Below are 26,540 nucleotides of genomic sequence, written 5' to 3'. Positions count from 1 at the left end.
ACGAGGTCATTGCCTCCCCTACTTGATAATGAAATGAGGAGAAATTAAGATGGGAACCAAAAACTTGGTCATTAAGGCACGATTCAAAGAGCACCTTAAAGGAATCCAGGTATAGAAGGAAACAGGTTTAGTCAGGGAATTCCAGTGTATTGTGTGTAGACAAACAAAGGCTCATTAATATTCAGTGGGGGAAAGAAAATTGAGAATACACATTAAGCCAGAGTTAGAGAAACGTTAGTTTCAGAAGGTTGTAGAGTTGGAGGAGAATACAAAAAAGGGAAGAGATGAGGCTATGAACAAGCAAAGTAAAATACCGCACATGCTGAAAATCTGAACTCAGTGCAGGAAGTTTAGAAAAACACTCAATCGCTCTGGCAGCATCTGTGGTGAGACTAGAGAGTTAAACAATCAAATATCAACTTCCTTGAGAACAGAGGATAGAAATGTGCTGTGTAATACGCCACGAAAATCTGTAGGTATGGAAGAACAAAAGGGAAGGCTTAGTACAGAGTACAGGGCAGAAAAGATTAAATAACAAAGATGTCATAGTGCAAAAGTCAAAGGGAGTGGTGGCAGTTGTAGTGAAGAAACAGAGTGAGCATAAATTCCCAGCTAATGAAGGAAAATAGAAGCAGGGAAAGCAAATTCATATTAGCACATGACAAAAACATGAAAGAGTTCTTGGTCAGGAGCTGAACTCAATGCTGAGTCCAGAACTGCCCGTGGGAAGACCAGAAATGTTAACCAATTACAGTAAGACACTGACAGGAATGGCCATGGGTGGAGGTGGCAAATTTCTGTCATCATGTCTCAAACCCCAGGCCCTTTGCTGATGCATCAACTAAAGGGCAGTTCAACACTCTGGAAGTCTAGTACTGCCTGACACAGCTGTTCTTCAGGCAGGTATAAACAGCCATCCAATTGCAAAGGGAAATCATAATTGAGTTCAATCCTGACCTTGCTGATTCCTACTGCTTAAACATCTTCCAACAGGAATCAGTGCACAGGATTTAAGTTGGGCTGTGAGAAAGGGTTGATTTTGGTTTATTTTCTGCAGGTTGGAAAACAGTTTCATGCATCAGAGTGTGACAGGTCATTAGAGGCAGGGAGTCTTTGCAGCTCGTTTCTTGCAACCACTGACACAATCTAAAAGCCATCCTAATTATTAAGAATAATTGATATAAAATGTTGTTCTAACCTGCTCTGGTGAGGTAAAGCTTACAGGATTCGTCACCTCATATGCAATTTGAACAGAAGCTCCACCCATGTCCAGTATGCCAACCGTTCGCTTGCGAATCACAGGACCTTGGTTAGGATTGCTGGAGACAGTCACAGCAACACGTGCATCATCATCTAATAACAACAGGAGAGCAAATGACTGAGGCTGTGATTAGGTCAGTGACGTCTTCAAGTCTGATAAAGCATTGTAATACAGCACAAACAACATTTTTGAAATATGGGTTCACAGGATATGGGTGTGACCATGGTGTAAAGGAAACTTACAGCCCAGGAACAGGCCCTTCGGCCCTCCAAGCCTGAGCCAAAAAGGTTGTGATCACTTTTCATTGCCCACCCTTAATGACCATTGAGCAGTGGTGTTGAGTTGCCCTTTTGAACCACTGTAATCCATGTAGGTATACCCACAGTGCTATTAGGAAGGGAGTTCCAAGATTTTGACACAGCGACATCGAAGAAGCAGTGATGTAGGTACAAATCTGGATAGTCATGTTGTTTCCAAACATCATCTGAACTTGCCCTTCTGTGTGAATGGAAAGTGCTGTCAAAGCAACCTTGATGAATTTCTGCAGCGCATCTTGTACACACTGCTGTCATTGTGGTGATGAAGACTAGAGTTGCTGGAAGAGTTGCACGCCCAGTAGATTGCTTTGTCCTTGAGGATACTGAACTTTTAGTGTCATTGTAGTTGCACTCATTCAGACAGGTGGCAAGATTTACATCACACTCCTGACTGCGTGCCTTGCAAGTGATGGAAAGGTCTTAGAAAATCAGGAGATGAAACATTCACTGCAAGATATCCAAACTCATGTCTGTTCTAGCCTAACACCAACTTTTTAACTGCTCCTATTCAGAGGATCAGATCTCAATAAATAAGACCATTTTAGCCATGATACTCATCTTTCCAACAAGCTGTCCCATCCAAGACCCTCCTATATTATTTTCCGAGTGTTGAGGTGAGAAGGAATAGCCTATGGCAAGAGGAAGTGGGGGAACAGTTGTATAACCGCAAGTGAAAAATCAAGTACTGTGTAATTTGCAGAAAATCAAATGCCAGGATATTGATCGACATTTTGTTTATGCTGCTCAGCTCTGACCTGTTGTGAGAATTTCCTGTGACCTAGCATAATGGAAAGAGTTCGTCTAAATCTGTCCTTGGAACATTCAGTTCCTTTCTCAATCAGATATTTTTCCAGATACTTTTTAAAGCCAAAATGCAACAAACATAACGTCACCCAAATTCATTTCAAATTCAGACCAAAGGCAGCTGAATTGTTCCAGGAGTTACGTCTAGCATGGTTAGACTGGGGACATTAATCCAACACAGATGAAACTGCGTTCTCTCTCACCAGTATGTTAAAAGATTTTGAAAGCAAAATTATGAAGAAGATTATACAAATGAGGCTCAAATTCCCTGTGTAATAGGTTAAGCCACTTAGCAGTACAGAAATACCATTGAAAAGAGGCATGTGTCCACACGTTCTCATCTCGCATTCACTAGGACAAATGTAAAAATGCCAAATTTCCACTGATCACAACAATTTATAGTACAGGAGAAAAGGTTGCTGACTGAAAGCAAATCAACTTTGCCTTGTACAGACTTGTTCATAAAATATTTAAAGAGGTCAATAGATTTTTGAAATATTGAGGAGTTGAGAGCTATGATGACCTGTTGCGCATGAGGAGTTCAAGTCTGGGACAGATAAGCCATGATCGTGTTGAATGGCAGGGTAGGCCTGTTTGACCAAATGAGCTTATGATTGGTTGAGCGGTATTATTCATATGCATACCAGTTATTGACTGATTGCCTTATTTAGATCACTGAGGAAACATGTTATTGATTCAAAGAACTGCAATTGCTGGAAACCAGAAACAAAAACAGAAATCACTGGGGAAACTCAGCAGGTCCGACAGACCTGTGGAAAGCAGAGCCAATGTTTCAGGTGACCCTTCATCAGAACAACCACCGAAGATAGATCAATGGACCTGAAACATCAACTCTGCTTTCTCTCCATCAATGCTGCCAGACCTGCTGAACTTCTCCAGCAATTGCCGTTTATGTTCCTTCAATTGTTTGTTTATAGCTGGTGTACAGATCGTATTCATCAAGCCGGTACTTGCAAAACCTAAACTAAAATGTATAACATTTGATGTGGTTTTGCAATTGGGCTGAATGATATTGATACAATAATAGCTACATGAAAACCAATGTAAGGTATTCAGTCAAGCTCAGAAAGTGGTACATTATGCTTGCTAGAGCAACACATATGCAGGGAGACATAATCTGTGCACAAAAGGAACATGTTCATGACTTGAGAGCCTCGAGTTAGCCATGGCAATACCAGTCAGAGATCACTTGCCAACTCATTGGCACCCTTTTCTCCTTAATGAAGTATAACGTGTTATGATAGTTTGAAATTTGGCATTCTTGCCTTTGCCCTGATGAGTGCAAACTTATATGGAATCGATTTCCTCCTTTCAGCAACATTCGAGAAGGTTAAATGATGATTTCATTGCGGCGTTTAGGATTTTGAAAAGAACTCAAAATAGTAGACAGAGAGAAACATCTCCTGTTGGTGTTGAAATCTGAATGGGACAACAGAACAAGAAGATCAGTGTCTGGTGCTCAAATGTGGAACTCTTCCAAAATGAAAACTCATCTGTATTAGTTTGATCTCTAACTGTTAAACCCAAAATCCATCAGTTTTTGCTAGTTGGGAATATTAATTTTTTTTTTAGAAAATTCATTCACAGGATGTGGGCATTATGGCTGGATCAGCATTTCCTGTTGTCCTTGAACCAAGTGGATTGCTAGACTACTTCAAAGGGCAATTAAAAATCAAACATATTGTGAATAGGTCTGGAGTCACACTTAGGTTAGACCCAATAAGGACGGCAGTCTGCCTTCCCTAAAAGACATTATTGAACCAGGTTTATTACATCGATGGCTCCATCATCATTATTAGACTTTTAATTCCAGAAATACATCGATTTAAAGTTTCACATCTGCCGTAGGTTTCAAACTCATGTTCCCAGAACATTAGTCCTGATGGAAAGGCCTAATTGGACTTTTCCAATGCTGCTAGATCTGCAGAACTTTGTCAGCAATTGCCGTTTTTGTTCCCCAGAATGTTACTTAGGTCTCTGGATAACTGAGAGGAAGTGAGGACTGCAGATGCTGGAGATCAGAGTCGAGAGTGTGGCGCTGGAAGAGGACAGCAGGTCAGGCAGCATCCGAGGAGCAGGAGAATCGATATTTCAGGCATAAGCCTTTCATCAGCCTGACCTGCTGTGCTTTTTCAGCACCACACTCTCTGGATAACTAGTCCAGTGACAATACCACTACTCTATCGCCTCCCCATACTGATGGGAGAATGATCTCACTGAATAACAAAACAAGCTTGAAGGGGTAAATAGCCAATTACACTTCCCGACATTCCTATATCCAGAATATTGTTTACCCTTTCAACTCAGAAATTGAAACTGGTTGACTACAATTACTTTTCTTTTGAGTAACTGAAAGACTTGATGTACAATTTGAGACAGACGTGTGAAATTAGGAGCTTCTGAAAGGATGTTGGTGGTTGTACGAACACTTCCTGCAAAAATAACTTTTTGGAGACAAAAATAAAGCAGTAAACATGAAACAGAAACTGGCCAAATGAGAAGGAGGAAGAAAACAACTTACATTTAGGTAGCACTTGGTAGAAAAAAACAAGTACCTGTCATCCAAAACACCTCGGGGGGGGGGGGGGGGGGGGGGGTGGAGCAAAAGACAAATGGCTGAAAGAAGGAAAGATGCCTTGAGATGTGGCATAGTTGATGTGTTTTAAAATGGCTTTAGAAAACAGGAAAGAAAACTAGGCCAGGAAGGAGGTCTGGGCAGAAACCTCTAGAGAAAAAGGGGATGGAGAGCTGAAATATAATGAAGAAGAAAACACAAGGTGGAACAAAGACACGGGCAACAGGAGTTAGGAATTGATGTAGACTAGAACAGACAGCAGGGCTCTGGTTGGGCTACAGAGATCCACAATCAACCCATTAAAGAAACAAACATACTAATGGGTGAACTCACCATCTTCAATGTGGTCAAATCTACCAAGAACAAAATTGATTCCGATCCAGGCATAGACTCCTGTCAAAATAATTGTACAAATCAGCAACAACATTAATCAAGTGAAACATGTGAGAATGTGTTTCAGAATACTAATCCAGGGTTGGTGAAGCTGGGGCTGTTTATCCTGGAGCAAAGGAGCTTGTGGGAAATCTAATGATGCTCCTGTTAATTAATGGTGCAGGGACTTCAGGGATTTAACTTTTTGGGCAAGAGATGAGGGAGGAAGTGGGGGTGCAGGGAACGTGGGGAAGAACATTTTTAAGCAGAGATTAGCAATGACAAGGGTGCAGAGATGATCAGTGGTATCAACAGGAAATTGGATTGAATGCAAAGGAAATTGTGTTGGTTATTAGAAGGTTGAGGTCTATGAAACTGCATCTCCAAGATGGAGTACTTTGTCATGAAGAGAGTAGCGAAGATTTGAGACAGAATGAAATGTGAGGCAAATGATGTAGTCTTACTGGTTGTGCACTAGTTTGATCTGGTTTGCAGGAGGTTTGTTACAAACTTAGCTGGGCTATGTGGTCATTTGCAACTTAACAGCAAGCTTCCACCTTCAGTCCCTTCCATCAATGAAGTCTCCACCTTATAGGATCAAATACCAGTGCTGGTGAAATGTAATACATGCAAAGGGATTTTTCAGTGTGCTTTAGAGTCCACTGACTGAGTAATTGGACAATCTGACCAATTGCAATGAAAAGGTTTTGTTAACGTACAGGTAACAATGCTTGCATTTAAGCATCGTCTGACATTCTGTCAGTTTCTACAAGGCTCTTTCAACAGAAATCCAACACACAATGAGAGGAATTTCAAGTGTGGGGGGGGAAAAAAACTGCAATACTTTTTTGTTTAATTCAGTCTATTCAGATCATACTTTACAAACGGAACCCTGTAAAATCTGAAGATTTAATCAAGTTTGGCTGCAGGGGTGGTTAAATTACAGAGATAATTAATTATCACTCACTGATATTTGGAACAATGGTGCAAGGAGATAAATTTATACATGATTATATATTCATATAAAAAACCAAAAGGAAAACCTGAAAGCTACCAGAAACAAAGGTTTCCGATAATAAAGCACATGCATTTGCACAGCTTCAGCAAGGGGTAACTGTGTTGCCTTGGTGCTGCTGACCCAGATATCAATCAAGTTCATGCGGAGGTGTAGTGAAGCTTGCAGTTCTCGGAGTAATTTGCAAGAACACGGTACATAGGACTGATGTAGTGATGGACTACAATTCTCAGCTCACCAAAACTATCGGATACTTGCTGGCTATCAATGGTATTACAAATATCACTGATTTGAATTTCTTTTTAACAAGTGCTTTGTAATGTCGTTGCTCTGTGGCAACAAACTCATGGCCTCTTACAACTACATAAAGGAAACAAAGACAAGCTGGGATAGGTCCCAGACCATCCCAGTGTCTGCATAAATAAGCTTTGTACAGCATTTAAGGCCTTCCATTGTCATCTCTCTCCCCATGGCTGTACTACTCAATCTCACAGAAACAGCCTCATAGGCTCCTGTCATCCTGCAGCTTTGGTACAAGTGATTATTTCTCAAGTAGGAAGGAATATAGATGTAATGAATGTCAAAAGGCTGCCTAACTAGAGAAAGAATAATTTTGGGATGAACATGATAGCATAGTGGTGATCTCATTGTGTGCAACAATCAAGGGGCCCAGATTCAATAGCAGGGGGATATGGAAACGCACAATCTTCTGCCTTAGAGGTGACAGCCACTGCAGTCACAAAGATCAAGACTGAGCACAATCAACAGATATTCACATTTTCACAGAGCAGTCAGTGGGAAAACAGTCAAGGGCAAGAGGGCTGTGCAGCCTATAGTGTATCAGGTAGGATTACCCACATCAGTACAAACTATATTAAATTTAGGACTTTGGTCATGGCTCATCTGCCCTGATTTGACACTATGCCATGCAGCAGAACACACCTCTGTGCCTTCAGTATGGCATCTGTAGCTTTCAATAAAACACAGTAATAATTTCAGGCATGTCACTGGCTAACACTTCATATTGGGGCAGATACTAAAAGAGTATTTTGAATCAGTGTTTACTGCAGAAAAGGACACGGAAAATCGATGGTGACATCTTGAAAAATGTCCATATTACAGAAGAAGTGCTGGATGTCTTGAAACGCATAAAAGTGGATAAGTCCCCAGGATCTGATCAGGTGTACCCTAGAACTCTGTGGGAAGCTAAGGAAGTGATTGCTGGGCCTCTTACTAAGTTATATTTGTACCATCGATAGTCACAGGTGAGGTGCTGGAAGACTGGAGGTTGGCTAACGTGGTGCCACTGTTTAAGAAAGGTTTTAAGGAGAAGCCAGGAAACTACAGACCAAAGAGCCTGATGTCGGTGGTGGGCAAGTTGTTGGAGGGAATCCTGAGGGACAGGATGTACATGTGTTTGGAAAGGCAAGGACTGATTAGGGAGTCAACATGCCTTTATGCGTGGGAAATCATGTCTCACTAACTTGACTGAGTTTTTTGAAGAAGTAACAAAGAGGATTGATGAGGGCAGAGCAGTAGATGTGATCTATATGGACTTCAGTAAAGCATTCGACAAGGTTCCCCATGGGAGACTGGTTAGCAAGGTTAGATCTCATGGAATACAGGGAGAACTAGCCATTTGGATACACAACTGGCTCAAAGGTAGAAGACAGAGGGTGTTGGTGGAAGGTTGTTTTTCAGACTGGAGGCCTGTGACCAGTGGAGTGCCACAAGGATCGGTGCTGGGTCCACTACTTTTTGTCATTTACATAAATAATTTGGATGTGAGCATAGAGGTATAGTTACTAAGTTTGCAGATGACATCAAAATTAGAGGTGTAGTGGACAATGAAGAAGGTTGCCTCAGATTACAACGAGGTCTTGATCAGATGGGCCAATGAGCTGGGAAGTGGCAGATGGAAGTTAATTTAGATAAATGTGAGGTGCTGCATTTTGGAAAAGCAAATTTCAGCAGGACTTATACACTTAATGGTAAGGTCCTAGGGAGTGCTGCTGATCAAAGAGACCTTGGAGTGCAGGTTCATAGTTCCTTGAAAGTGGAGTCGCAGGTAGAAAGGATAGTGAAGGCGGCATTTGGTATGCTTTCCTTTATTGGTCAGAGTATTGAGTACAGGAGTTGGGAGGTCATGTTGCGGCTGAGTCTTTTCCCTGGGGTGGGGGAGTCCAGAACTAGAGGGCATAGGTTTAGGGTGAGAGGGGAAAGATATAAAAGAGACCAAAGGGTCAACTTTTTCACGCAGAGGGTGGTACATGTATGGAATGAGCTGCCAGAGGATGTGGTGGAGGTTGAGACAATTGCAACATTTAAGAGGCAATTGGATGGGTAGATGAATAGGAAGGGTTTGGAGGGATATGGGCCAGGTGCTGCCAGGTGGGACTAGATTGGGTTGGGATATCTGGGCGTCATGGACATGTTGGACCGAGGGTCGGTTTCCATGCTGCACATCACTATGACTCTATTCCCCAGACAGATCAAGTGTTAATAGTCTCTGCAAATAGGTCAGCGAATAGACACACAAGTATACACACACACACGCAGCCAGAGTGTTGTGGCTCTGCGCTCCAAGAATGCAACATACACATTTGCATTTTAAATTACAAAACTATTCAAGAATTCGACCAGAGAACCTTGCAAACTGGATTACGTGTCAGAACTAATTTAAGAAGTCAAATACAAAACACAAGTGAAACTCTAATTTCATGCCTGGCTATGTTTGACCTTTGCGACTGTGCCACGTGAAATATTTGCAATTGTTCAGCTTTCATGATTCATATGCAGAATCTGTGCAAATGTCCTGATCTGCATTGTGTCTAATGAGAAATGTAAGCATCATAGTGACTCTTCGTGGGAGATTGATATTTCAATTACGTCAAGAACTGACTGTTAAGCGTACTTATTAAGCAGTCCCAATTTAGGGACTATTATTCAAGTCAATGACCTCGGAACTGGAGTAGGTCATTCAGCACCTTGAGAGCCTGTTCTGTCATTCAATTACAACATGGCTAATCGGTAATTTTGATTCTGTTGCCGTCAACATGTTAACCTAACCAGTCTCAGATTGAAGGGTTTCAATATACCGAGTATCTCCTGCAAGCAGGACAGGCTGACGTCACCAATCGGAGCCTGGATCTGTATCTCAGTGCTAACTCTATCTACATGCTCAAAGGTGACGTCTCTGACACCCAATGAATTCTTACCACCTTCACTCTGCATACTGCTCTACTTGAAGTTCAGCCCCCACCACTCACTGCTTCACACGGCATTGCTCCCCTTACTCCCTTTCTCCCCTCCTTCGCCCCACTTGCTAACACTCTCTTCCCCCTGCACCAAACCCGCCCAAGAATTTGAGAGAGTTGGCTAAAATCGGGTCTTTTTCTGTTCACCCAATAAGGGCACCCGCAGAGCTGACCATCCAGTAAGGGCGACCCTACGAGTTGCCAATGCCGTGGAGAGCTTTTATTTAGATGTTGGCAGGTTGGAGATGTAAAACATTACTGAAGGACTCTTGTGCCGGGGTGGCAGTGCCGATGTCTTCGGCCGGAAGATTAGAGTACAAATCCCACCTGGTCCGGATGTGTGTTGTAACGTGTCTGAACAGGTTGATTAAAAATATCTATAAAATGTATTTGGCCAAGGCCCAATTTTGAGCTGCAATGCTGATTGGATGCACCATAAAACACACCTTCTTGTTTACCAGAAATCACCTCCGCATGGGACTCAGAAAACAGGAAGTCAAATTCGACTGGCACATCAGTGTATAGGTCCTCGAGAATAGCATTCTGTTGCCTAGAGAGATTAAAAACAGTTTAATTCAGGTCAGATTTTCCCCCTCAACATAATAACTAATAATGAATTAGTAATTAATTATTAATTAATTAAATAAACATGAATCAACCGATTAATCCTGAAAATAAAATGAAGTACTTATAGCACTGAATAGCTCCAGTCCTTCTGGTGTATTTCCATTAGAAGGTAAGCAGCCAGACACAGAGTGCCAGCCTCCAGATGGGATCTTCAGTGGGAGTACAGCTCCCTCTAACAGGAGGCTTAGCTTACCCAGTCCCCTCTTCACTACTGTGATATCAATGGGCAGACTCCAAATGGGCAAACTCCATCGAAACATGGAAAGGCCACAGTCTAAAGTCTTCCAGCTGAAGAGCATCAAAGTGCTGGACAATGTGTAGAAATCCTTGGGTTGTGCACCTGATACTGAATGCATGCAAGAAATATCACACAGAATGCAACTGTATTGAGGCATCTCAGAGTGAAACACGCTCTACAGAGAAAAGTTAAATTTCGTTGAACTTGCAATAATGTTCAATATTGGAATGTGCGGTTCCAAATTTTTATGAATTAACCTACTTTTGGATAAGGAAATTAACCAATGAAAAACAGCTGATACCTAACTGGGGTAGATGGCTACGATGGGGATTCCTGATGAAGGGCTTTTGCCTGAAATGCCGATCCTCCTGCTCCTCAGATGCTGCTGACCGGCTGTGCTTTTCCAGCACCACCCTCTCGACTCTAAGATGGGGATTTGACAGGCTTTAAAATCTGGGAATGAGGGTGAAGTAGAGGAACAACTTGCATTCCTTGATGAAGCACTCTTCCACTGGGCATTCTGCCTTTGTTGGCACAGCTGTGGCCCTCAGATGACACATACCATTTCATGGTGAAATAGAGAGAATCTCCCTTTCCTTTTGGGAAATCTCCAAGAAAAAGCACAGGTTGGCATTTGCTTTGAGAGACATTCTGCGAGCCTACATTACCTTGTAAAACATACGCTGAATTCGAATCTGCATCTGAAGATCGAAAGACAGCTGCTGTCAATAAAAAGTTGAACTGATCACAAATATCACATGGGACAGCTCAGAGAGGAAAGGCTTTTTTTTTAATAAAGTTGGAGTGCAGGTTTAGGGGGAGGTGGTGAGACAGACTTTGCTTTGTGTGAAATATTGTCAGCGCTGAATGTGGTCTCACAGGATGGATACTTGCAAAGTAGCCCACAGGCCAATGTTCAGTTACAGGCCCTTTGCAATAGGTACACGCCCCACAGCCAAATTCAACACAGTCCAACAGGGATCCAACTTAAAGGACCTTCAAGTCAGCAACTGAGATCAACGCTCAAACAAAACTTTCAAATAAAAAACAACCCTGGTAGAGATATTTAGTCTGTGTTACAGTGAATGGGAAATTTTCCAAAAACAAAATCTATAAAACCCTGCACTTCTTTTCTTTTTTCTAAAAGATCAAATTGCGACCAGACCTGACAGCACAATTGGAAAACTCACTCCCTTGTGTTCTGTATTTGCCAGGGAGTTCCCCGGTTCTGTCACTAGGCTGGCCGAAATCATACATCTAGCTGACCTCAGGTAAAGTAGCAGCAGCAGATTGCGTTCAGGGAGAGTTGGCACGGCAGTAATGTCACTGGATGGGGAAACCATGCAAACTCCACACAGGAATCAAACCTGGCTCCCTGACGCTGAGAGGCAGCAGTGCTAACCACTGAGCCACCGTGCCACCATCTCTCTTTTAAACAGGAACATGATCAGCAAAGGTCTAATTGCAAGCATCGCACACCCGATTAACAGTCAAATGTCAAAAGTATATTCAAATTGAGAAGCGCCTGTGAAATTCTCAAATTGCGATTGTAGTACCTTTCTGGTAACAGCCTCATTCCAGCAGTACACAGGATGTATAATGGTGTCTCTTTGTGCTTGGTAACAGGAACATGTGCAGCAGCAAACTGTAGGAGAGGACGGAGATAATCGCTGGCTTTTGCTGGGGAGGAGGCCAATGTTGAGATACCTGCAAGAGTGGTGCAACAGATGTACATCAAAAGGTTCATTAGGTTTTGGAATATCTTTTGTAAGAGGAAATAGAAGCAGGCAGCCATTCAGGCTCTTGACCACGCCACGCCATCGGTTTTTGAGACAATTTGTAACTCCGGTGAGTGTCTCCGGTGAAGCACTGGTGGTATGTTCAGTCTCTCTATTTATAGGTCTTGGTTTTTTAAGGTGGATCCCATCCACCTTCCCTTGAAAAGAAAAAACTGGAAATGACATCACCCACCTTAAGAAACCAAGACCTATAGAGAGATGGGACACACCACCAGTGCTTCACCAGAAACTCACTCTGATGATGTTACCTCGTATGGTGACGAAACATCTGAAAACAAACCCTCCAGCTCAGTGAGCTAACTTACATACTGACTGCTCTGCTATTCTAGATCATGATGTTGACATGCTGGTGTTGGACTGCAGTAGACAAAGTCAGAAGTCAGAACAACAGGTGGTAGCCCAACAGGTTTAGGTGAAAACACAAGCCTTCAGAGAGCTGCTCCTTCATCAGGAGAAGTCATTTTACCTGACAAAGGGCAGTGCTCCAAAAGGCTTGTGGTTTCAAAACAAACCTGTTGAACTGTAACCTGGTATCGTGCGAATTCTAGATCACACCTGATCTGCAGCCTCAACACTGATTTCCTGCACTATATCATATCCCTTTTCATTATTTAGAAATTGGTCAGTGTCTGTATAGTACAGACTACTTCCACCACCATCTGTGGGAAGTAATGTCCAAAGATTCACTACAGTCTGCATGAAGGAGCTTCTCTCCATCCTAAATGGTGTCTCTATGACTGCATCCTCTGGCTCAAGATACCCCTAGCCAGGGCGGAAATTTCCTTCTTGCATTTATACTTTTGAATCCTACAAGACTTCTTTTTGGGTGGGGGAATCCAGAACTAGAGGGCATGGGTTTAGGGTGAGAGGGGAAAGATATAAAAGAGACCTATGGGGAAACCTTTTCATGCAGAGGGTGGTACATGTGTGGAGCTGCCAGAGGAAGTGGTGGAGGCTGGTACAATTGCAACATTTTAAAGGCATCTGGATGGGTATATGAATAGGAAGGGTTTGGAGGGATATGGGCCAGGTGCTGGCAGGTGGGACTAGAGTGGATTGGGATATCCAGATGAGTTGGACTGAAGGGTCTGTTTCCATGCTGTACATCTCTATGACTCTATGATGAAGACTTTTTAAATTTATAATGAGGTCAACTCTAACTTTTTAAAACTCCAAAAAACACAGATCCAGTCTAATCTATCCCCAATTATGGTACAGTACCACCATCCCATGGACATTTCTGGTGATCTTTTGTTGCATCCTTCCTTAGATCGAAGCTGTGCACAAGGCTCCAAGTGCAGTCTACATAACTACAGCTTTACCTAAGCGAATCCAACCTTCTGTGCCTCTGTACACAAATCCTCTCATAATAATGGGCAACGTAGCATTTGCTTCTCCATTCACCAGGATGACAAAGCTTCAATGACATTCAAGAAGCTTGACAACATCCAAGGAGTAGGGCTGCTGCTGCAGTTATACAGGGCCTTGGTGAGGCCATGCCCTGAATTGTGCGTGCAGTTTTGGTCTCTTAGTCTGTGGAAGGACATTCTTGCTCCTGAGGAAGTCCAGGGAAGGTTCAGCAGACTGACTCCTGAAATGGAAGGACTGATATATGAAGACAGACTGGATTGACTAGGCTTGTACTCACTGTAATTTAAAATTAGGGACATCTCGTAGAAACAAAATCCTGAGGAGACTGGACAGGCTAGATGTGGGATGAATGTTCCTGATGTTGGGGAGTTCCAGAACTCGGGTCACAGTCTAAAAATGTGGGGCAAGTCATTTCAGGATTGATACATGGAAGAATTTCTTCAGAGTGTTATGAACCTGTGGAATTCTTTCCCAAAGGAAGTCACTGGGGCCAGTTCCTTCAATATATATATTCAAGAGGAAGCTGGATGCGGCTCTTGAGGCTGTAGGGATCAAGGGGTATGCAGAAGCAGCGGGAACGGGATACTGAGATTGCATGATCAACATTGATGATACTGAATGGTGGGGTAAGCTCAATGAGCTGAATGGCCTACTCCTGCAGCCATTTTCTATATATCTAAGACAAAACAGTCTGTATGCTTGGTAAACCCTATCCACCAATCACTCCCTTTGCTGCCAACACAGTGGCAGCAGTGTGTACCATCTGCAACAAGCCACCGAAGCTCCAGAGATAGCACCTTCCACAATGCAACCTCTACCATGCCAAGGGCAAAGGCAGCACATACATAGGAACCATCATTTGCAAATTCTCAATTCACACACATCATCCTGACATGGAAATATCTCACTATTCTTTCACTGTCATTGAATTAAAATCCTGGAATCCTTTCCCAACAGCAATGTCGCACCCTTCCACAGTGGCAGTTCAACCAGGCAGCTCAACGCCACCTTCGCCAGGAAAATGAGGGAGGGATGGGCATTGCATGTTGCTCTGGCCAGCAACACCCACGCCCCTTGAATGAATGAAAAAAAAGGCTTGATGCACCTTCATGTTAGCTTTCAGTGACTTCTAATCATGGACAGCCTTCAACAGCAACAGTACTCATACTGTTGTTTTTCAAAACTTATATAAAAAAGCCTCCAGCAAAGTGCATAGCTGCTGTTTATAACTTCAGTTAGACTGCATTAATACAATGGACATTGAAGATACTCTTCAGAGGGTCAGTGTGGACTTGTTGGGTCGAAGGGCCTGTTTCCACCCTGTAGGGAGTCTAATCTAATCTACATACGTGAAATTCTTTCCTAGTCAGGATTCATAATTATTGTAACCACAGGAGGGCAGTAAAATTACATCACGCTCAAGGATACACAAAAGATCTAAATAAAAGCAAAATCAAAACAGAAAGTACTGGAAATATTCAGTAGATGAGACAGCATCTGGTTTTAGATTACATTACAGTACAGTATGGAAACAGGCCCTTCGGCCCAACAAGTCCACACCGACCCGCCGAAGCGCAACCCACCCATACCCCTACATTTACCCCTTCACCTAACACTACGGGCAATTTAGCATGGCCAATTCACCTTGACCTGCACATCTTTGGACTGTGGGAGGAAACCGGAGCACCCGGAGGAAACCCACGCAGACACGGGGAGAATGTGCAAACTCCACACAGTCCGTCACCTGAGGCGGGAATTGAACCTCGGTCTCTGGCGCCGTGAGGCAGCAGTGCTAACCACTGTGCCGCCCACAATGCAACCTCTACCATGCCAAGGGCAAAGGCAGCACATACATATGAACCATCAATTGCAAATTCTCAATTCACACATCATCCTGACTTGGAAAAATCTCACTATTCCTTCACTGTCATTGAATTAAAATCCTGGAATCCTTTCCAAACAGCAATGTCGCACCCCTCCACAGTGGTGAAAGAAAAACAGGTAATATGTCAAATCCAATGACTTCTTCAGAATAGTCCACCTATTCTGTGTTTTATAGACAGGATGCCCCTTCACTGCTAACTCACCTTAAAGAAAAAACAGCTCAGCTTATTTAAGACACTATTAAATTACAATTTTAAAACCAAAAATACCTAGCACTGCTTTTGTGCTTTATAAGATAAGCTGACATTGACTCAGTTAAAGAGTCTGAAGATCACATGTCAAGTTCCAAAGAGATATGAGCACATCAGCTTTGCCAGACTGACACACCAATGTAGTACGAACAGAAACTGCCCTCTCTCTCACTGCAGCTTATAGGAGGATAGAGTGTAAAATTGGTATCCAAGTTTCTTCACATTGCATCAGGGACTACATTTCAACACAATTATATTAGCAGCAAAGTGCTTGGGGATGCCCCGAATGGAAGAGAGAATTTGTGTACTAAGTTTTATGAAGTGAGAATGTTCCAACTGCCTTTACAGAGAATTATGTTTTCCTCAGTGTAGGCAGTGCTCTAACGTGGGAAATGCTGCCGCTGATTTGCACACAGCAATCTCCCACAACCAGTAAGGGGACAATGACCACACCATCCATTTGAGAGATATTGATTAAGGGGTAAATACTGGGCACAGCATCAAACAGAATGCCTCAAAATGATACCTGCAGGATCTTTTATGACCCCCTGAGAGTTTTTTTTTGGGTGGGGGGGGGCGGAGAGGAGAAGAGAGAGGGGGAGACGGAGAGGGGGAGAGAGACAGAGAGAAAGATTGAAAATTGCACCCAAATAGCACTCTGAGCTTGTACTAGGAGTTCTCTTGAGCTGGAGACATGGAGAAAGGGGACACCTGATCCAGTAAGAAGTCACACACTCACTCAAATCTGCCAACTGCAGCAGCAGTTTGAGGGATGGTATATAATTACGAGGAGTTTGTGGTCAACTGGGAATGTCAGTGGACTTATAATCCAGAGGTCCCAGGCCCAAATCTCAGCATGGCAGTTGGCGGAATTTGAATTCAATTAGTAAATCTGGAATTGAAAAGTAACCTAATGATGATCAAGAAATGCTGTGATGGCTGTTAAGACCCTGCCTAGTCATAGGGCAAAAATCCTTCCCTATCTACCCGGCCTATACATGACCCCAGATGCACAGCAAGATGGCCGAGACTCTGAAATAGGTGAGTTAGTTCAAGGGCAATAAGGAACAAGAACAAAATTTGCTGGAAAAGTTCAGGCGGTCTGGTAGCATCTGTAAAATCTGCCCTATCTACCTGGCCTACACATAACCCCTGATCCACAGCAAGATGGTTGACTTCAAAGATAACGTTTTGGGTCCAGTGACCCTTCGTCAGAACCTGACCCACCCAGACCTGAAACGTTAACTCTAATTTCTCTTCATAGTTGCTGCCAGACTGGCTGAGCTGTTCCAGCAACTTCTATTTCTGTTTCTGAATTACAGCATCCGTAGTTCTTTCAGTTTTAACGAGGAAAGTTAGGGATGGGTGACATGTACTGGTCCTGTCAGTGATACCACCTTCCCATGAAAAAAATTTTTTAAAAAGTCTCAGTGGCTATTCTGAGAAACTCTTCAACATCATCCCCTCCGCCAGCCTCTTCTTTACCCAAAACCTTCAGTGCCTCATTTGTTCTGTTCTCAATGGGACGAAATTGTCTTTCTGCAGATGGGACCTGTCCTGTAGAGATTCAGAGCACTGTGCTGAACTCCACAATGATTTGCAAAGTGAACTGAATGACAACTAATGTCCCCACTGGGCAGTGAGTGACATGCTGTTAGAAACAGAACCAGGTTTGATTTTAGGGGTGAAGAATAAGCAACAAATCAGTCTTCAATTTCAGCAGCAAAGCAAAGCCTGAGTAATTAATTTATTAAAAGTTCAGCAGACTTGGAGTGAGTAGCGTGAGACCAGGTTAATCACGATCATGTTGGAATCAGACAAGGCTGCACTGTAGACAAATCCTTCATTAGTTACGGATCTACTTCAGTTGCACAACCACAGGGTGGCAGCAGAGGTCCACAGAACAAAACCGTGCAGATCTACAGTAGCTTTGGAATCACGTATTTAATGAAAAATTAACTTGCATTTACACGGTGCCTCACGACACATCCCAGACCTGGTCTCAAATGCTTCATATGATGTATAATTCAGATGGTGAAATGTTGACAGACCAGCTGCATTCTAACCACTTGCCCTAAGATGACTGGAGGGGACGTCTGAGGGAGAGTCGCTGCTGAGGATAAGGAGAGAACTGCCTCAACTACAAATTGTACTTTTCTCTCTTTAAGACCCAGCTGAGCCAGAGAAGTTAAACTTTAATGTAAAGACAGCATTTCAGAGAGCACACTGTGCAAGGCCAGCTTCACTGTGTGCTGAGGTCCCAGAGGCAAAGGTTAGAATGCCACCCACAGGTGACAAGTAAGTCACCAAGTTTTGAATATTTTCTAATCAGCCTGATCAGAGATGTTATGACACACCTTGGGAGCAGATGGGACTTGAACTTGGGCCTCGTGGGTGAGCGTAGGGACACTACCACTGTACAACAAGGAACCTTGTTTTTAAGGGAAATGGGACAGAGGGGACCAAACTCTCTCAGCAGAGGGAACTCCTACCATCTCTCCAGCACAAACATTCCCTGAGAGTTTTGTCTCTGGCGCATCCCCCCCCCCCATCAAATCAGTTCACAGGCTGTATTATAACACCTCTAATGCAGCAGGTAGGAAATGAACCTGGGCTTTGAGGATGAGAGACAGGGACATTACTACTGCACCAAAAGAGCCCTTCACAAATTATTTTTAAATAAACCTGCTGCGACCATGTCTTACACACCATTGGAGCAGGTGGGACTTGAACACACGCCTCCTGATCCAGTGTGGTACATGTGCACCGCAACTGCATAAAGACCTTCTATTATCAACCTAATCAGAGATGTTGCAGCAGACAGGAATTGAACCTGGTCCCTGGTCCAAAGATTTATGACACTACCACGTCACCAAAATACACAAAGAATGTTTAAAATTGATCACCGATAAGCATCAGATGTCAAAGCTACCTGCAGGGTTCATTTGTAATCACTCATACCTCAATGTTTGTGTAGCCTTGAAACCGTAATGTTCTGACTGAGAGTTTATCATCTCATGCAGTGCAGTCCTGCAGAATGGCAACTCTGAACGGAAAATGCTTTGGTGTAAATGAGAAACAGTTTTCAAATCTCAAGATGTTCAGGTAATTCAATCAGACATGCTCACACACTTGACTTTGCACAGAGGGATTTGTAGAGATCTAGAAAACTACTCTTAACAAAAGGCTGCAAATGCTGAATGACCAATGGAGCTCTCAAAACGGGGTTGGATGGATCTTTGTCCACTAAGTTAATCAAAGGACAGGGAAGTTGCGAGAAAGACCAATTGAGATCTAACTGCATGACAAAGCAGAATCAAGGTGCTGTGCGACTTGCTCCAATTCCAATGTTGCTGACATGGACAGAACAAGCTGACTGGCCTCCTACTGGGCTAAAATCACTCTGTGATTCTACAGCCAACAATGATCTCTCAACTGACATCACACACTATCCACTGTGCAATAACTTCTGTGTTCACACTAACTCGCTGTACGCCAAACAATTTTACACCTTTTTTTGTGACAATGATGACCTGTTAGATAAAGCCCATACTTTCCCTTGCTAGCAATCCAAGATGGAGGACGGGAAAAATTTCTGGCTGGAAGAGCTGCTCCTTTTTTTTTGAGGTATTTTAGGCGTTGGAGGCGATTTCCTCGAATTCCAGGAGCAGCTGTTGCATTATTTTCGAACTTTGGGAATAAAAAAATCAAAACAACAGCAGTTTAAAAGGGAGAAGAGCAGACAAAGGAAGCACATGGTGAGGACAGTGCAGGAGAGAGAGAGAGAGAGAGAGAGAGAACCTGCACAGTTACTACCTTTGCTGTTTGAATTCGCAGATCGCTGGACATCGGAGTGCACCTGGGAAAATTAACAAGCAGTGAAATTCACAACTAATCTTGGAGGAATGTTGGGCAAAGTTCACAGCACAGAATCAGATAAGTTAATTGTTGTTTTAAGTCTGTCCAAGAGAGAGGCTGCAGTAGTGAGTATAGTGGATTCTTTCTTGTTTGTGTGTTTTTAGAGATAGGTCTCTTGATTAAACTTAAAATATAAGCCATAGCTATTAATTTAACCTGGTGCAGTGTTTGTAGAGGAATACGACGGTGTTATTTTCTGGGTCTGTAGGATTGTGAAGGAGTAAAAATGGCCTTTGCAGTGATATGTACTTCTTGTCAGATGTGGGAGTTTAAAGAGAGTTTAAGGGTTACTGTGGATTATATCTGCCATAAATGCTGTTGGATACAAATCTCATCAGATCAAGTGGATCGGTTGGAGAGACAGATAGAAGCAATGAGGAATTTGCAACAGCAACAGTATGTGATGGATGGCAGTTATAGAAAGGGGGGAAAGTCTCAGATACAGTCACATAGATGGGTTAACTCCAGGAAGGGAGAGAGATGTTGGCACCGAGGGCAGGAGTTTTTTGTGGATATACCCATTTCAAACAGGTATGTTGTTTTGGAAAATGTAGGGGGTGATGGATTCTTAGGGGAACGTAGCACAAACAGCCAAGTTTCTGGTATTAAGACTGGCTCTAATGCAACGAGGGGTACGTCTGCTTCCGAGAGATCAATTGTGTTAGGGGATTCTGTAGTCAGAGGTACACACAGACGTTTCTGTGGCCAGTAGAGAAAAAGCAGAATGGTGAGTTATTTCCCTGGTGCCAGGATCAAGGATGCCTCAGAGCAGTGCAGAATGTTCTCATGGGGGAGAGAGGCCAGCAAGAGGTCATTGTCCACATTGGAACCAACGACATTGGAACAGAAAAGGTTGAGACTCTGAAGGGACATTACAGAGAATTAGGCAGAAATTTAAAAAGGAGGTCCTCAAGGGTAGTAATATCTGGATTACTCCCAGTGCTACGAGCTAGTGAGGGCAGGAATAGGAGGATAGAGCAGATGAATGCATGGCTGAGGAGCTGGTGTGTGGGAGAAGGATTCACATTTTTGGATCATTGGAATCTCTCTTGGGGTAGAAGTGACCTGTACAAGAAGGACAGATTGCACCTAAATTGGAAGGGGACTGAATACTGGCAGGGAAATTTGCTAGAACTGCTTGGGAGGATTTAAACTAGTAAGGTGGGGAGGTGGGACCCAGGGAGATAGTGAGGAAAGAGATCGATCTGAGACGGGTACAGCTGAGAACAGAAGGGAGTCAAACTGTCAGGGCAGGCAGGGACAAGGTAGGACTAATAAATTGAACTGCATTTATTTCAATGCAAGGGGCCTAACAGGGAAGGCAGATGAACTCAGAGCATGGTTAGGAACATGGGACTGGGATATCATAGCAATTACGGAAACATGGCTCAGGGATTGGCAGGACTGGCAGCTTAATGTTCCAGGATACAAATGCCACAGGAAGGATAGAAAGGGAGGCAAGAGAGGAGGGAGAGTGGCATTTTTGATGAGGGATAGCTGTGCTGAGGGAGGATATTCCCGGAAATACATCCAGGGAAGTTATTTGGGTGGAACTGAAAAATAGGAAAGGGATGATCACCTGATTGGGATTGTATTATAGACCACCCAATAATAGTCAGAGGGAAATTGACAATCAAACTTGTCAGGAGATCTCAGCTATCTGTAAGAATAACAGGGTAGTTATGGTAGGGGATTTTAACTTTTGACTGGGACTGCCATAGTGTTAAAGGTTTAGATGGAGAGGAATGTTTTAAGTGTGTACAAGACAATTTTCTGATTCAGTATGTGGATGTATCTACTAGAGAAGGTGCAAAATTTGACCTCCTCTTGGGAAATAAGGCAGGGCAGGTGACTGAGGTGTCAGTGGGGGAGCACGTTGGGGCCAGCGACCATAATTTATTCGTTTTAAAATAGTGATGGAAAAGGATAGACCAGATCTAAAAGTTGAAGTCCTAAATTGGAGAAAGGCCAATTTTGACAGTATTAGGCAAGAACTTTCGAAAGCTGATTGGAGGCAGATGTTTGCAGGTAAAGGGAAGGCTGGAAAATGGGAAGCCTTCAGGAATGAGATAACAAGAATCCAGAGAACGTATATTCCTGTCAGGGTGAAAGGGAAGGCTAGTAGGTATAGGGAATGCTGGATGACTAAAGAAATTGAGGGTTTAGTTAAGAAAAAGAAGGAAGCATATGTCAGGTATAGACAGGATAGACCGAGTGAATCCTTAGAAGAGTATAAAGGAAAGTAAGAGTATACTTAAGAGGGAAATCAGGGGACATGAGATAGCATTGGCAAATAGAATTAAGGAGAACCCAAAGGGTTTTTACAAATATATTAAGGACAAAAGGGTAACTAGGGAGACAATAGGGCCCCTCAAAGATCAGCAAGGCAGCCTTTGTGTGGAGCCGCAGAAAATGGGGGAGATACTAAATGCATATTTTGCATCAGTATTTACTGTGAAAAGGACATGGAAGATATAGACTGTAGGGAAATAGATGGTGACATCTTGCAAAATGTCCAGATTACAGAGGAGGAAGTGCTGGATGTCTTGAAACGGTTAAAAGTGGATAAATCCCCAGGACCTGATCAGGTGTACCCGAGAACTCAGTGGGAAGCTAGAGAAGTGATTGCTAGGCCTCTTGCTGTGATATTTGTATCATCGATAGTCACAGGTGAGATGCCGGAAGACTGGAGGTTGGCAACCGTGGTGCCATTGTTTAAGAAGGGCGGTAAAGACAAGCCAGGGAACTATGTAGACCGGTGAGCCTGACCTGGGTGGTGGGCAAGTTGTTGGAGGGAATCCTGAGGGGCATGATGTATATTTGGAAAGGCAAGGACTGATTCGGGATAGTCAACATGGCTTTTTGCATAGGAAATCATGTCTCACCAACTTGATTGAGTTTTTTGAAGAAGTAACAAAGAAGATTGATGAGGGCAGAGCAGTAGATGTGATCTATATGGACTTCAGTAAGACGTTCGACAAGGTTCCCCATGGGAGACTGATTAGCAAGGTTAGATCTCATGGAATACAGGGAGAACTAGCCATTTGGATACAGAACTGGCTCAAAAATAGAAGACAGAGGGTGATGGTGGAGGGTTGCTTTTCAGACTGGAGACCTGTGACCAGTGGAGTGCCACAAGGATCGGTGTTGGGCCCTCTACTTTTTGTCATTTACATAAATGATTTGGATGCGAGCAGAAGAGGTACAGTTAGTAAGTTTGCAGATGACACCAAAATTGGAGGTGTAGTGGACAGCAAAGAGGGTTACCTCAGATTACAACAGGATCTGGACCAGATGGGCCAATGGGCTGAGAAGTGGCAGATGGAGTTTAATTCAGATAAATGAGAGGTGCTGTATTTTGGGAAAGCAAATCTTAGCAACACTTATACACTTAATGGTAAGGTCCTAGGGAGTGTTGCTGAACAAAGAGACCTTGGAGTGCAGGTTCATAACTCCTTGAAAGTGGAGTCGCAGATAGATAGGATAGTGAAGGCGGCGTTTGGTATGCTTTCCTTTATTGGTCAGAGTATCGAGTACAGGAGTTGGGAGGTCATGTTGCGGCTGTACAGGACATTGGTTAGGCCACTGTTGGAATATTGCATGCAATTATGGTCTCTTTCCTGTTGGAAAGATGTTGTGAAACTTGAAAGGATTCAGAAAAGATTTACAAGGATGTTGCCAGGGTTGGAGGATCTGAGCTACAGGGAAAGGCTGAACAGGCTGGGGCTGTTTACCCTGGAGCATCGAAGGCTGAGGGGTGACCTTATAGAGGTTTACAAAATTATGAGGGGCATGGATGGGATAAATAGACAAAGTTTTCCCTGGGGTCGAGGAGTCCAGAACTAGAGGGCATAGGTTTAGGGTGAGAGGGGAAAGATATAAAAGAGACCTAAGGGGCAATCTTTTCACACAGAGGGTAGCAAATGTATGGAATGAGCTGCCAAAGGATGTGGTGGAGGCTGGTACAATTGCAACATTTAAGAGGCATTTGGATGGGTAGATGAATAGGAAGGGTTTAGAGGGATATGGGCTGGGTGCTGGCAGGTGGGACTAGCTTGGGTTGGGATATCTGGTCAGCATGGACAGGTTGGACCGAAGGGTCTGTTTCCATGCTGTACATCTCTATGACTCTAGCAGGGTAGACAAGGCACAGATTCAGCTTTGCTGCAGTCAATGGAGAGGGGCCAAAAGATTTCTAATCAGGAATAAAATGCTGTGCCAATATTTCAACATCCGCAAACTCAGCGCTAGCTACTAGAGTCAGCCCCACAGGGATCTCGCCCTCACGGTGACCTAGATTTCAGCCTGGAGGGGACAATTTCAGTTTGCAGATGACATTAAGCTCGAAAGTATTGAGAGTTGCAAAGAGGTTATGTTAAACATCTAAAGGACATAACACAAGTTGGACAATGGATTGAAAAGTGACAGATGAGGTTTAATGCAGAAAAAAAGAGAAGTGATTCACTTTTGTAGGAAGAAAATGAAGAAAATATAAAGAGACAATTTTCAAGTGTATGCAGGAACAGTCAGGACTGGATGTGTATATGCACAAATCATTGAAGGTGGCAGGACAGCTTGAGAGCTGCTATTAAGTACATTGTATTCTAAGCTTTAGAATACAGACATAAGGGACAGAAACAATAAGTTATAATAAACTGATACAAAATACTAATTCAGCCTCAAATGGAATAGTACATGCAGTTCTGGACACCACACTTTAGGAAAGATATCAATCCATTAAAACAAGTGGAGAGAAGATTCACGAAACTGGTTCCTAGGATGTGGAAGCTCAGTTATGAGATTACACTGGAGAAACTGGGATTATTCCTGTCAGCCATATGGATATTTTCTTGAGGCATGCAAAATATTGAAGAGACTGGGAGAAACCATTCCCACTGGGGTTTGGCAAAAGTAGCAAATGCAACAGGAGGTAAAACCTTCCCATGCAGTGAACAGTTAGGACTTGGAATGCCCTCCTTCAGAGTGTGGTGAAGGGAGTTTCAAACCTGGCTTTCACAAAGGAATTACATCACCGTGTGAACAAGAATAAATTCCAGACTATAGGCCAAAGGCAGCTGAGTAGCATTCGGTAAATGTCAATATTTTGGTTTCTGATTCAACGTTCTTCGCAGATTGTTGTTCTCTGCTGGCTGGCCATATTGAACAATAAGTTAAGTGTGACATCTTGGTCTCTTTCAATTTAATACATCAATTTATTTTTCCAGCCTGTTTGAAAGACAGGACCTCTGAGAAACAAGTGATCCCTGGGAGCATCTACAGGGATAATGTGTCCCAAGTTTTTGGCATGAGATTTAAACACAAGCTCTTATTAGGTACACAAACCGAAGCAAGCTGGCGTATGAAATGTGATAAGAGGAACCTTGGAAGCTCCTGATATCAGAAAACGCTGGGTGGATATCAATAAGTTCTTAGCTGCTCAGAGAAATTCTCTGTTCGATTCTGAAACGAATGCTGTGACACACAGGCTATGCTTGATCCTTGAAACCAGCACAGCCTCCTCTGGTTTTGTGGGGTACACATACACTGTAGTTACCTGGTTTGATTTTCTTAACCACTGGCTTCCTGTTTTTGTCCTTCATCTGCCTGATATCGAGCAGGTCGTGAGGGTTCCCATTGTGCTGTGGCCAAAAATAGACAAATACCCTGGATCCACTACTTCCACAGTCTACCACCACTCCATAGTCGAGGTCCACATCATCAGTGTCTGTAGCTTCCATATCTTCAATTCTGGCCATATACCTGTAAGAAAAGAGATTTCTTTTTTGGAGAGACAAAACTAACTGGATTCTGAACAAGAGTCATGTCGGATTCGAAACGTTAATCCTGCTGGTCTCTCCACAGATGCTGCTAGACCCGCTCATTTTCTCCAGCACTTTTTTTTTGCTTTTATTCACAACATCTCCAATCTACGTTCAGAATTACACTATTAGTTCAACATGTCTAGTGGCAAAGTCTGATATCTAGATATGTACATAGGATTCCACATTATTTATATGGGTTCAATTCCCGCCTCAGGCAACTGACTGTGTGGAGTTTGCACATTCTCCCCGTGTCTGCGTGGGTTTCCTCCGGGTGCTCCGGTTTCCTCCCACAGTCACAAAGATGTGCAGGTCAGGTGAATTGGCCATGCTAAATTGCCCATAGTGTTAGGTAAGGGGTAGATGTAGGGGTATGGGTGGGTTGCGCTTCGGCGGGTCAGTGTGGACTTGTTGGGCCGAAGGGCCTGTTTCCACACTAAGTAATCTAATCTAATCTTATCAGTCATACAAAAGCAAATAGGGAGATGGTGGTTTTGTGGTAATGGCCTTCTCTCCCAGCTTTCTGCTCTACTTGCCCCACATCATCCCCACTCAATCCCACCACTGTCTAAAGAATCAAATTGTAAAAGAAAATAGGGTTAATTTGAATGTAATTATAATTGAAATTAAACATTGTGAAAGAAACATTTTATTAGTAGTTTTCATCTGCACCCATCAGAATGTTTCACAAGAATGCCACTTCAAAGGGAAAAATGTTTAAATTATCTTGAATAATAATATTAAAATGTTGGCTTTCCCCTTTACTCGGTACACTTGCAAAGCATCCTGACCAGACGAAATGTATCCTTTTGCAGTAATATTCAAATTCTGTGCTGCTAAACAACAAATTGAACTAATTAACGGAAATAAAGCAATCAAGATTAAGTGCTCACTGACAGCCTAAGCAAGAGAGGAAAGGAGCAGCTGCTAGTTTCCTGCAACCTTGAAAAGGGAGGGCCAATACTTCAGGAGATGACCTGGTAGAAGTTTCAAAATGGCATAACTGAAAAT

The 26,540-nt window shown here is 43.1% G+C and overlaps 1 protein-coding gene across 2 annotated transcripts in view; it reads right to left on the bottom strand.

Annotated features, from left to right (window-relative positions):
- LOC140463329 (ectonucleoside triphosphate diphosphohydrolase 4-like) overlaps positions 1-26,540 on the bottom strand; it is a 79,100-nt gene that overhangs the window by 25,302 nt on the left and 27,258 nt on the right. For both annotated transcript variants that reach the window (XM_072557128.1, XM_072557129.1), the window contains exons 4-8: positions 25,265-25,470; positions 12,044-12,194; positions 10,069-10,172; positions 5,312-5,371; positions 1,199-1,353 (exon numbers count right to left, since the gene is read on the bottom strand). In XM_072557128.1, coding sequence (XP_072413229.1) covers positions 1,199-1,353; positions 5,312-5,371; positions 10,069-10,172; positions 12,044-12,194; positions 25,265-25,470 — 676 coding nt within the window. The remainder of the gene's footprint in view (positions 1-1,198; positions 1,354-5,311; positions 5,372-10,068; positions 10,173-12,043; positions 12,195-25,264; positions 25,471-26,540) is intronic.

This window comes from Chiloscyllium punctatum, chromosome 38, assembly GCF_047496795.1.
Source record: "Chiloscyllium punctatum isolate Juve2018m chromosome 38, sChiPun1.3, whole genome shotgun sequence".
NCBI classification, from domain to species: Eukaryota; Metazoa; Chordata; class Chondrichthyes; order Orectolobiformes; family Hemiscylliidae; genus Chiloscyllium; species Chiloscyllium punctatum.
The sequence above is the reverse complement of the archived record's forward strand: the minus strand, read 5'-3'. Positions and strand labels throughout refer to the sequence as shown.